Source organism: Artibeus jamaicensis, unplaced genomic scaffold, assembly GCF_021234435.1.
Source record: "Artibeus jamaicensis isolate MK-2021 breed Jamaican fruit bat unplaced genomic scaffold, CSHL_Jam_final contig_548, whole genome shotgun sequence".
Classification (NCBI taxonomy): Eukaryota; Metazoa; Chordata; class Mammalia; order Chiroptera; family Phyllostomidae; genus Artibeus; species Artibeus jamaicensis.
Window position 1 is genome coordinate 20,071,837 of NW_026521883.1, and position 13,690 is coordinate 20,085,526.

The 13,690-nt window shown below is 34.5% G+C and overlaps 1 protein-coding gene across 2 annotated transcripts in view; it reads left to right on the forward strand.

Moving 5' to 3' along the window:
- Positions 1-13,690, forward strand: part of DMXL2 (Dmx like 2) — a 144,455-nt gene that overhangs the window by 57,876 nt on the left and 72,889 nt on the right. For both annotated transcript variants that reach the window (XM_037143031.2, XM_053670013.1), the window contains 6 exons: positions 1,732-1,915; positions 4,415-4,589; positions 8,665-8,898; positions 9,398-9,669; positions 10,272-10,968; positions 11,326-11,447. In XM_037143031.2, the coding sequence (XP_036998926.2) occupies positions 1,732-1,915; positions 4,415-4,589; positions 8,665-8,898; positions 9,398-9,669; positions 10,272-10,968; positions 11,326-11,447 (1,684 nt within the window). The remainder of the gene's footprint in view (positions 1-1,731; positions 1,916-4,414; positions 4,590-8,664; positions 8,899-9,397; positions 9,670-10,271; positions 10,969-11,325; positions 11,448-13,690) is intronic.

Genomic DNA, 13,690 nt, shown 5'->3' on the forward strand with positions numbered 1-13,690 from the left:
CGTTTATAACAGTCCTGAAAACAAAGTTCTTTTACTGCATTGACATGGTGGCAATTAAGAGCATAGGCTCTGGTGTCAACTGCCTAATTCTGATCCTGCTGCTGCTGTTACTAGCTTCTTGGCTTTTGACTAAACTTTTGAAGTTCTCTGTGCCTCAGTTTTTCTCTCTGTAGAATGCAGATAGTAATAGTACCTACCTCAGGGAGTTGTGAGACTCTACTGTGTTAGTGCATATGAACGCTCAGTGCAGGCCTTTGTACATAGTATGTACTCAGGCAGCACTAGCTGCTGTTGTTAGCAAGAGCTGCAGTAGTTGAAGATTCTAGGAAGGAAATGTTTGCAAGTAACAGGAAAGCACACATTGAGGGGAAATAAAACATAAATAAACTGTCAGTAGCACACGTGGTGGGCAAAGCATGTCATCTATAGTAAATAAAGTGACCAGGTTTTTCTTAGGGCTATCAGCAGAACTTTCATAAAGAATTTCTTATTATAAGTCTTTCCTCATTGTTACAGTATCTTTTCAAAGTTTTTAGAAGATTAAATAAACTACAGAAAGGCTCATATAAATGCTTCCTTTATTATATATACAGTTCTGTAAAAGCTTGTTTAGAAATCTACATTCATTCTTGAAGGAGGGTTATTTCATCTGCTAAATATATCTGAGAAATGATTACAGCTAACAGGAAGTACAGCACACATTGTAGAGGTGTTCAGTCAAGGAAAATGTGGGGAATTTATACATTTTTGGAATCTAGTGACCTTGTGGCACAATGGCAGCGCATCTGACTCCATTTTTGAAATCTAAAGAAAAGGTTTATTCTTCCTAAGTCATTGGCATCTATTGAAAACATTTGCAAAACAGCTTACCTTTGACTGACTGAGATTCTGTGTAAGCATTTTTAAAAAACTATAGAGTTTTTTTTCTTTCATGACAAGGAGTTAAGTCACTTCAGCTGTTTGATGCTGTGATATTTTTGCTTATTTTAACTTAATGGCAATTGTAGTTTGAAATTATATTCTTTTTACAGTTTTATTATGAAGATACTCATTTGTTTACCTATTTCTAATCATTTAAATTATAAGAAGAGTGGTGCAAAATGATCCAACTACTGCCTTGAGCCATATAGTTTAGTTACTTCTAGTGACCTTTTACTATGGTGTTTCTGTAATTTGCAGTAGTTAGGTTTTCTTTTGCTGTTTGGTTTGTTCAGGAGATACTAATATTCCCCCAGATCCTAGTTTTCAAGTAGTAAGTGTGTAATCTGGCATTCTTTTCTGTTTCCTTGGTTAGACCATTTGCAATTTTTATGATATTCACAGCAATACTGTACTGTATGACTTCAGGCTCTTGAATTGATCACTCTTTTACCATACAGTGTGATTTCTAAAGCATTTGGAAGCATACTATACTCTGCTTTGCTGTTCAAAGCATGACTTTAATGCATTAAGATAAATGTCAGGGACAGATAGGTGGTTCCTATTTTTCTGGCAACTGATCGCAGCCCTGTCTATATCCAACCTGCTACCTTGTAGATAATAAATGGGGTTTGATGAAAGTGTGAAATAGCCAGTGCAAATCCATTCCATTATTGGAAATATACATAGGTCATACTGTTACTTTTGCACAAGTGTCATCTTTATACATGAAGAGACAGATACTAATAGCCTTTAGTTAATCAACAGTATTGATATTCAGAGTTACTTTTGCCTATTTCTCTTTGTCATTAGAGGTTCTGTCTGTAATGTGTTGTTAACTTCATGCCATGATGGTGTCTGCCGGCTCTGGGCAGAAACCTTATTACCAGAAGACTGTCTTTTGGGTGAGCAGATTTGTGAGACTACCACTTCCAGCATTGCCAGCAACCTTACCCATGCTGGAAAACACAAAGACAGAATACAACATGCTCTTGAGGTACAATATTATTTAAGATGTTAAATGAATTTTGAGGATCTGTGTTTCTGGTGGGAATTTATAAATTAGGATGCAGATAATGCACGGTGGTACATGTAATGATAAAACTAATAGCAAAGAAATCCCATATATTTTATGCTTGTTAAATTACACATTTATGCCACTTAGAAATTAAATACAGATAAGTAATGATCTCAGACATGTAGTCTAGGTAAACAGTATAATTTTAATTCTTTCATTTTGTGTGTCAAATGTGAAAGTCTGTAGGAGTAAGCAGCTTTGGTTAGTATAACATGTGAATGTTGTTTTACATTTTCTTGAAATTAATTGCAATTGGAAATATTTTGTTTATGAGGATTAAATTTTATTTTTATTGTTCTAATTAAAAATGACTGTTTTGATCCTTAAGAATAAAGATGTTAGGATATCAGATGTATGTGAACTTACATAATTGCTTTATAATTTCCACTGTTGAACATTTTGAAAGTGAATTTTTCCAACTTCTAAATGCAGCACATATGAAATACATGTGCTTTCTAAGAAATTAGATTATTTATTATATTGCATAAACTGTTGCATACATTATGCTTAGGGAATAAAAAGAGAAAAACACGTTATTGGAAATTACCAGAAATTTATTTTGGTAAACCTGTATTACTAATATTCTTAATTTTTCTTGCGATTGTTTTTATTACACAAAGAATATATGCTTATTCTAAAATTAGATTAGGAAAAAGAAAAAATAGGGAATTTATAATCCCACTATTCCAGTTATGTGTGTATGTGTATTTGTCTTTTTTTTTTAATAAGATTGGCATCCTATTTTAAACTAATGGCTTATAACTTGCTTTTTAAACTTCGTGTGCTATTTCTCTACATGGCTAATTGTACATACAGCACACACTTACGTGGACAGTTTAGTGGTTTCATAGACAAAACAGCTCTGCTATCTCAGGAAGCTGAGATACTGCTTAGGTGGGCTAAGGATGTTGTCCTTAAAAGTTTTGTATAAAGTGTGCCTGCCCTGAAAACAGCTGTGATCGGGTGCTATTTTACATTCTTTTCTCAACATTGAAAGCATAAATGAAACTAAAAGCAGAAGTTGGGACAGTTAAAATCGTATTTTGTTATGATATTGATTGACACTTAGTGGGACAAAGTGCTCAGTTGACTACATGGTTACAGTCATTCCTATGTACATATCTTTACATTATGTGTGAGATTTTGGAGACTAAGGGGTTTTAGACTTCTTTGTATCTTCCTTGGTATCTAATATATTGCTTTTTAAGCGCCTGTTAATTTGAATTACTGCTATTTAAAGTAAAAGCAAAAATATAAGTAAATGTATAATCAGTGATTTGGCAAATTTCTACTACACTTTAATAATGTTATCAATAATGTTAAAATTGTTTTTAATAGTAAAAGCCCAGTTATCTGACCTAAAAACTATTTTGCTTTCTCATATCCTTTCCTATGAAATTTCCAGCTGCGTTCCTAAGGAGAAAATAAGCAGCCAATATTACACCAGCTGTGCCAATCTAATTAAAACTAATGATAATGTCAAAGATGGAGTGAAAATAATTTGATGAGCAGTTTGGAGCAGGAGGTTTTAATATCCATTTTAACCCTGTTGTCAAAGAAATAAGCAATTCCATGACAGGGAGGCTAGCCTCAGAGGACTCACCATAGAACTGATGCTGTTCTCCATATGAAAAGAGATAAGGGCAGTGGAAACTGAAAGGAAGGACCTGATGTGTTACTTTAATGGAGAAAGACTTGAGATGATGCTACATTTTATTTGATTGACTGTGAGGAACAAAGGAAAAGAATGGGAAATACATTATAAAGCGTGATATTAGAGGTGGGTTGAGTGATAGAATAAGAAAGTGCTGTTAGGCAGGGTTATATAGAAAAAAATCACGCTGAGGTTGATAGGACCCCAAGTCAAAATAGTTTAGATGATTATGTATGTTAGTAGAGAATTTTTATTGTAGAGACATATCTCAATTTAAAAAAATGCCATTGGTCAACACTATCATGAGGTCTTTCCTGGCTAGGTTCCCACTGTTATTCTGTATATTCGTACCCTCTTTATAATAGAGGTCATATTTTAGACCATTTGGCTGACTGCTTAAGTGAGAATTTTGAGGAGAAATATTCTTCTTGGTAGGAAGATTTGGGAATTTTTTTTCGCTTATGAATAGTTAATTTCATCTCAGTACTGGGATGTCCTAAAAAAACTGGACTTTGGACTCCTAATTTTAATGGGGGGGTTTGTAGATAGTATTAATAAATATCTTTCAGCAGCTACTTCTGCCTTGAACTATAACATATGCAAGAACTGTGGGGAATATATTTGGAATTATTCTACTGTAGTTATGAGAATTTCCTTTGAAATGATCAGGTTTAATAGAGAGGAAAATCATAAAATCCTTCATAATTGAAAGTACTTGGATTGGCACTTATTAGTTGGATTTAGTAATTGTTTTTTTTTTTTAGACAATACACCATTTGAAAAATTTAAGAAAAGGACAAAGGAGGTCTTCTGTTCTTATAACTCACACTGAATTAGTGCCTGATCAGATGACAACACATGAAGTTCAAAGACACATTTCCCACCATGCAAATGCACTGTGCCATTTTCACATTGCAGCAAGCATCAATCCTGCCACAGGTAAAGGATAGTACTGTTTTCTTTCTTACAAATATGTAGAAATAAGGTAAATAAATAGAAGGGTGGGACTACTTTTATAACCTGTATTTAAAAATTTTTTTTAAAATTTATTTTGTTGTTCAAGTAGAGTTTTCTGTCATTTACTCCCATCCCAGCCCCCCCCCAGTGCTCCCCACCTCCCTCCCATTTCCATCCCCCTTAGTTTTTGTCCATGTGTCCTTTATACTTGTTCCTGTAAACCCTTCCCCTTTCCCCCTGAAATTCCCTCCCCTCTCCCCTCTGGTGACTGTCAGCCTGTTATAACCTGTATTTTTAACGTTAATATTCCATGTTTTCTTTTAAAATACTTCTTGATTGGACTAGGAATATATAATATAAGGTATCATATTCTTAAATATGAACTAAGTGATTCTCAGGGAGTAACTTCAGATAAGTATTTTTGAACACCTTTGTCTGTCTGTCTAGAATACAGTGAGGGTTCTAATAAAGTGAGCTCTATTTGAACCTGGAACACACATGGCGGTGGCCTGGTTCATTAGTGTGAGTTCCCTCCCTTTTATACTTCAGTTATTTTTCCTTCTCAACTCTTCTTTATAACTTTACCTAAATATACTTTTGCATAGTTTTTTTTATATCTCAGTATATCTTGTTTTCTACTCTCAGAGACTTTCTTGTTTTGCTGTGAAGGAAAGATATTTTTTCTTCTACCTTTGATGTTTTCTTTTTGCTCTTTTTGCTCTGCGTAGTTGAGAAATAATTTTGATATAGTGTTGGCAAAAGCATATTTGAAAGCTTCTATTTAAGGGCATTTGTAGGGAACCAGTTTGTTTTGATCTGGCAAATGTGACTCAGCTCTGTATGGAAAACCTACAGAAGCAAGGTGGTGGGCAGAAACCAGACCTTCAAGCCAAGTTTCCCCATGGGAATCAGGCCTAGAAAATGCATACAGACTATTAATGGCTTGCTCTTGCTAAAACCCTATCACCCTGGTCTGAAACAATAAATGTATATTATCTATCTTCAAAGTAATTTCCAAAGCCTGTATGAGTTTTTCCAAGGACAGAGATAATCAGCTCGCTGCCTTTCCCTTCTACATGTGGTATTTTCATTTCCTTGATTATACCTAAAAATGTAGACAATAATATTCTATATAATAAATAGTAAATCCTTCTTTGATGTAAGACCCGAGAAAAACAAGAAAAGCCTGTCTAGGCAAGGGTCAGGGCGCTCTCCTCTTGAGAGAGTGGTCGTGTGGTCCCCCTTTTCTCCACAAGATTGCTGTGGCCTGTACGTTTATTCCCGTCTTCAGTCACAACAGGCGGACACTGTGGGCTGGAGTCCATCACGGGCATTTTTTTCTTTCTGTATGATAAACATGTGAGAAGGGCCCATAAATTTCATTACACTGTGTAGAACTGTAGTTACATGAAGTTATAGCCATGTTTTATTCAAATGGAAATGTGTTGCTTCAGAGTGCAGAGAAGTTTATTTTTAAATGTTTGTAAAAAGGATGCTCAGTAAATGCAGATTCAAAAGGGTGGTCTTTAGGACAGTCTTCCCATGTTACCAGTGGCTCTAGATACATGCTGTTCCGTATGGTGGCCACTAGCCACATACAGCTGTTTGAGCGCTGGAAATGGGGCCGGTCCAAACTGAGATATGCTGTATGATGCACACTGGGTTTCTAAGACTTGGTACGATAAAAGAATGTAGATCTCTCATTAATAATTTCATTTAATTTGTTTACATGTTGCAGTGATAGTATTGTACATATATTGGGCCAAATAAGACGTATCATTAAAATTAAGTTTACCTCTTTCTTTTTACCTTTTATAATGTGGCTACTAAAATAAAAATTTCCTGTGTGCTTTACACTTGCGCTTTGCTTTATATTTCTATTGGACAGTGCTGTGCTATCCAATTAAATGTTATTTTGCTTATATTATTCTTTCTAATCCAAAATCTTCATTGTATTTGTGTTTATAATATTAACTTGTCAAAATGTTGATGGTTGAGATTTTTATAAGTTTTTAACCTTTTTAAAAGAACCTTGAGTTACAGTGATGAAATCTAACTTTAAACAAAATGCAACTAGTGATAGTATGCAGAAGACTCAACACATACTAGAAAGCTTGTTTTTTTAACTGTATACACTATTCTCATCAAATGGAATAGGATTATAAAATTGTTCTCTGTGGATAGATATTCTGTCATAGCATTTGAGTCTAAGGACTGGATGTGTCCATCATTTTGAAAAAATATTTCACATTATGCATTTGTAGGTACTGTATGTAAATACAACATTTTGGTTGATGAAATTGATTGCTGAATGCAAGTAACTTTGTACAATAGGATTCTTCTTCCCCTGTCTTTTCAGGGAAGTTTTTGAATCCATAGCATAGTACAACAAATACCCATATACTCTTCACCCAAATTCACTGGTTAACATATTACCATGTATGCTTTTGTTCTGCCTCTTCTTCCCATATATGTGTGTGTCTTTGTTCCCTTCTCCCTGGTTTTTGGCTGGGCCATTTGAAAGGAAAGTTGTCACCAACATTATTCTTCATCCCTAATCATTTTACAGCACTACATAAATATTTCAAAATGTGTCTTCTAACAATACAGGAGTTGCCTCCTTAACTGTAGTGCTGTTATCACATGCAAGGAACATGGATAAAATAGTGTAATCTAACACATAGTTTATATTAAAGTATAGGTTCTTTTTTATGCATTTGATTTTCATTTCTCTTTAAACTCCTCTACTCAAGAATAGTCCCCCCCTTTTTTTTTTCACTTTAATCAGGAAACCAGGACTGCCATTCAGGAATTGGAAAGAAAGAACAACCTTGAACTTTATTTAACACTGATACTTATTTTTTAAAAATTTTTAAAAGATTTTATTTATTTATCTTTAGGGGGAAGAGAAGGAGAGAGGGAGAGAAATATCAATGTATGGTTGCCTCTACTGCATTCCCTGTAGGGAACTGGCCTGCAGCCCGGGCATGTGCCCTGACTGGGAATCAAACCACAATCCTTTGATTTGCAGGCCCATGCTCAATCCACAGAGCTACACCAGCCAGGGCATTAACACTGATATTTATTAATCGAACACTACTAGAATAGTATGTGCATTTTATCTTTAGGTTTTCTTTTTACAGGGGACAACGTTTTATTTTTCCTTTCTGTTGAATAGAGTATGTATGTATAATATACATTGGGATTAAGGAGATTAGTGTTTTTGAGTTACATTATTTTACACGAACTCATCTATCTCATGAATTTCAGTTACCCCAGATGGAGAAAACCTGCTATCCTTAGAAGTTTGCCTGCCTTCCTGTATTCTTTCTCATCATTATGTTCTCCCAAATTTATGGGAAAATTTTAAGTAATCAGAGTAGTTGGAAGAACAGTACAGCAAACACTCAGTTCCTCCACTGTGATTCAACCATTGCTATCATTTTACTGCAGTTGCTTTATTCTCTGTATGTGTATACACATACATGTTTGCGTGTATGTGTACTCGTGGATGTGAGCATTGTGTGTAAAGTTTTGTCTTAATTTTTTCAGAGTAAGTGATACATATCATGTTATACTATTACATGTAAGTGATACATATCACTCTTATATACTGTAGCAAGCATTCCTAAGAGTAAGGAAATTCTGTTATATAATAACAACATCATTATTATACTTAAGAAAATTAGAAGAATTCCATAATCTCTAATATTTAGTTCATATTTAAATTTAAATTTCTCCAGGTATCTCAAAATGTATTTTGTAATTGCTTTTCTGTTTAGCTTTCTGTTCCCCTGTCCCCAAGCCAGGATTCAATAAAGGTTTGTGCATTTGGTGTATTGGGTTTTTTAAATAGTAATTTAATTCGATATAAGTCTATGTCATTAGTTCTTAATTTTACATTTATCATTAAAAGCAGTTAAAATTTTTACAGATCTTGCTAGAGTTATGTTTACTTGTTGTTGAGCACTTTTCCTGTGTAAGTATAGAATTGGTCTTCATAAGCAAAGACATTAAAATTTCATATTGAAACTTATACCTTTTTTTGTTTTCACAGATATTCCAAATGCCTTGGTGGGCACTGTGTTTAACGTTGATGATGGAAATGGGGGCTTTGTAGTTCATTGGTTAAACAACAAGGAATTTCATTTCACATCATCTACTGAAATATTTATGCAGCAGTTACGAAAACTTTCTGACAAACAGCTGGAGCATGAAAGCGATGATAGAGAAGATGAGGAGCATTCACAGGAAGAAAGAGAGAGGGGTTTACGTATGAAACTAGACCATGGTTAGTATCTTGTACTCAGGTTTTCCTTTTTTTCAAGGTAACAAGTTTTCATTGTGCCACTTTCAGTTTGTAATTTTCCCTTCCTACTCTCCTTCCTCTCGACTTTCTGATTTATTCTGCAAATACTTAATTGACCATGTACTGTGAGCCATGTATCATTTGATTCTATGTGCTTCATTATAAAGTATTGCTTTGAGTAATGCATTACTTTAGAAGCCATATCCTTTTTGGGGGAATGGGTTTTGCTAATGGTAATAATGATAGTGCAAATTAAATTTTGATTTTGCCCAAAAGTAATAACTGTAGTAACTTTCAGTTCAAGCCAGAAAATAGTTTTCTTTTTTGTTTATTTTTCTCAACTATAAATTAGAAAAAAATATATAGTTTCTAAAGATGGTATGCTGTTCATTTATAGTCTAGTATGTAAATGAATTTTTATAGTATTATTAATATGTACTAATAAATTTGTGTGTATTGATACATTTATTTTCTGATTCAGAATTATCCCTGGATAGAGAATCTGAGGCAGGTACAGGATCATCAGAACATGAAGATGGAGAACGAGAGGGAAGTCCTAGAACCTACTCGCGACCTAGTGCGCCAATGCCACTACCGACTGTCCTGCTTGATCGGAAGATTGAAATGCTGCTATCTGAGTGGAATAAGAATCCTGACATGCTTTTTACTATACACCCTGTAGATGGTACCTTTCTAGTGTGGCACATAAAGTATTTGGATGAATATAATCCTGGAATATTTAGACAAGTCCAGGTATATTTTATTAGTAAAGCAATTAGTACATTCATATATTTATAAAAGGAAGCAGATAATATGCAGGTTTAGCAGGTTTTCCGAATTACTCAATGGTTTTGTTTTTGATAAGAAACTGAGAACACTTATATTGCTACCAAATTTGTGATCAATGACCACAAATTTTACAAACCCATTTAATTCAAAGTAAGATGAATTTGAACTGTGATACCAAATATTTTAATATAGGTGTGTTTATATTTTTGCAATATTTAAACTAAGAAACTATCCTAAAAATGTGATTCAGGATGAGCCCCTCTTCCCCCACCTCCTGAGTTTATTAACTGAATCTAGCTAGCTTTATCTGTTATCTTTTTGAATTTTAGATTTGTGGTTGTGGTCATTGTATGTGTAGGCAAGGCACTTGAACATTTTTTTCTTTAGTCTTCTCTTATACTGTGAGTAGTGATATATTACATAAATACTGGAAAGGGATTAGACCATAAAACTTTGAAAATGATACTTTTTGCTAGGAAGCTGAGATTTTGAAAATGAAAGTATTTTTGCAATACTTTTTTGAGAGGTGTATTACTTACACAGAATCATATAATTGTGTTTTTCAGGTCTCTTTTTCTTCTCGGATTCCTGTTGCATTTCCTTCTGGTGATGCAAGCTCTCTTAGTAAAAATATCATGATGTATGCCTGTGTGAATGCTACAAAAGAGTCTCACCCTGCTCTGTTACACCAGGAGATGGTGGCCGTAGGCAGTCCTCACCAACCACAGCCACACTTCAGATCGCACAGCACAAATGTGAACATTCTCGCTCCCACAGTAATGATGGTCTCTAAACACATAGATGGGTCTCTAAACCAGTGGGCAGTCACTTTTGCTGATAAGTCTGCCTTTACCACTGTTCTAACTGTTTCTCACAAATTTAGATACTGTGGTCATCGATTTCACCTCAATGACCTGGCATGTCATTCAGTTTTACCACTGTTATTGACATCATCTCATCATAATGCTTTATTGACTCCTGAATCAGATTGTCAGTGGGACTCAGGCAATACATTAAATAAATTAATGGATCCTCTGAAACATATAAAAGGTTCCTCGAAACAACCTCTTAGAAATGCAGCCACACGTACATTCCATGACCCAAATGCAATCTACAGTGAACTTATTCTGTGGCGTGTAGACCCAATAGGACCTTTGTCATACACTGGGGGAGTATCAGAATTGGCTCGAATCAACTCTTTACACACTTCTGCCTTCTCTAATGTAGCTTGGCTTCCAACTCTCATTCCCAGCTATTGTCTTGGTAAGTTCATTTTAATTGTGGACTTAATGTAACCTTTAAACTGCTATTTGTCACCCCAAAAATGATTTATATTTGTCATTATTAGGAGAATCTTACATAAGTATTCAGAATGTAGGCACCAGACTTATGTTTAGAATTTCTAGACATCTGTCTTTAATCTTTTTCCTCATAATCTATTTTCTCTTGTAGTTTTTTGTTAATAAATTTATATTCATTTATTATGTCTGTTTAATTACAGTTCTTGACTATGATTATGCCTGAAAAGAACAGTGTGAATATTTGTTTGAATATTTGTTTCTTGTGCTTCAGCCAATAGTAAAAATAAACTATATTATAATGCAGTGTTTACTTTCTCAGGTACATATTGTAATTCTGCAAGTGCCTGCTTTGTTGCTTCTGATGGCAAAAATCTTAGACTCTATCAAGCTGTGGTAGATGCAAGGAAATTACTAGATGAACTGTCAGATCCAGAATCTTCAGTAAGTATTTACTGACTACTATTAATATAACTAAGCTGATAAAGAATTCTTCTTTACTTTGTCTAAAGTCTGTGTTAGTTGGTGGTTAGGGAGTGAGCACATGTTCTGGGCTCTGTATGACAAATTTACTTTTTAAAATTTGTGTCTGAGGCACATGAATCAGAATTATAGTTTGCATATCACATAGTAATACATTTTACATTTAAAGAAAACATTTTCTTTTTCTAAAATTAACAATTTCTTCTAGACATTTTTTGCTTCGTTTGGTTCTGTTAATCTTTCTTTGCTCAAAAAAGATTTTAAAACAGCTTTACCAAGGTCTGTGCTTAGGTTAGAACATTTGAACTTTTCTGAGCTTGATTCATTATTTTAAAAAATGCTATGGGTAGAATATATTATCAGTGGGAGGCAGTGTCTCACTTTGGTAGTTCTGTATCTGAATTGGAAGTTAAGTATATTATTAGTTAATCTCAGATTTGAATAGTGAATTTTTTACTTTATTTTTTTACTTACCTAAAAACATGCCTCTTTATAAAACCACTGTTCTAATAAACATCTTTTCAGTACTGAAAACCAAAGACTGTTTTTAAGTGTCTGCTTTGTGCTGCTCAGTGTGTTGGGGATACAGAGTGTAAGTTTCAGTGTCTGCCCTTAAGGAGCTTTTAATTCAGTTGAGGAGGGCAATTTTTAATAAGAGGTTAAGTAACAGTTCAAGACAGAAGATGAGATTTCTGAGGATGGTTTGTAATAAATTGTCAAATAAATGGAACTAGAATTATTTCATAAGTCAGAGTCTAGAGATACCAGTTTAGGGTAGGCATAGAAATCTTTATTAAGGACAGTGTTTGGGTTCGTTTGTGATGGGTGGGTAAGATTTAGAAAGACAGGTTCTTTGTCTTTGCCTGAGTGAGAGTGAAAGACAAATTCTTTGACTTTGCCCTGAAAGTAAGTGTGGATATAGAAAAATACATGTATAAATAAGGCTTGTTCCAGAAACCAGTGAGAAAACCAGTTGGACTAGAGCCAACAGTTTGTCATACAGAAAGTCTAGCAGACTTTCTGATGAGTTGGAAGATACTTTAAAGATCACCTAGTCTAACCAGCTATCTGATGGTAATTCCCCTCTACCACATTCCTGCCAATCTGTCACCAGGCTTCCAAGAAGGGAAACTCAACTCTAAAGGCATCTTATTCTGTCTTTGAAGTGTCCTATTATATCAGAATTACATTTGTATTTCTTAAATTCTATTTGTTAGCCCTAGTTCCATTTAGAATAAGTCTAATATTCCTTACATATGAGAGCACCTCAGATATTGGAAGACAACCCTCGTACCCTTGAATTTCTGTTTTACGTCTGACCTTGGTTAGGTTTCTTCTTAGCAGGTTTCAGTTCATCTATACTCTGGGCCTTGTAAAATCACTAGAATATAGCAGTATTACAACCTCTTTCATTAGACACTACTATGTTTTGGCAGTCACACCATTTTTTTTAAGAGAGAGGATAAGGGAGGGAGAGAAACATTGATGTGAGAAACATTGATCACTTGCATCTGTCACACACCCTGATTGGGACTGAACCTGCAACCTAGGTATGTGCCCTGACTGGGCATCAAACCAGTGATGTTGCACTTTGTGGAATAATGCCCCACCCACTGAGCCACACCTGTCAGGGCTTACCACATTTTTTGTATGTAATTGATTCATATTGAGCTGACTTTTTTTTTTTTTTGCCAGTAAGCCATTCTATATTTGTGCATTTGAGTTTGGGGCCCAAATGTAGGCCTGTTTTCCCTGTTATATTTCATTCTGCTAGGCTCAATCTAACAATGCAACTTTTTAGTGTATTTTGAATCCAGATTCTGATTTTTGTCACTGTTTAATGACTTACAGGAGCAGCCTGTTTTTGATCAATGTTGTGTCTGTGTCTTCACCTAAGTCAGTTATTACTATGTTAAACAGGACAGGCATGAAAGAAAGAGTCTAGTAATGTACATTTGAAAATTTCCTCCATTTTTATTGTCTGGAATATTGTCTGGAGGATTTCCATGAAGCAGCTTGTTATGTACTTTGCTAAAATAAAATATACCCTGTCTGCTGAATCCTCTACAGTGAAAAAGGGAGTCAGATATGACTTCCAAATATGCTATGATTGTTTTAATAGATGGTAGGTTGATTGTATGTAACCCGATCTCCTCTGATGATTAAACATTGTACTAAATAGACATCAACCATTTTTTGTTTTC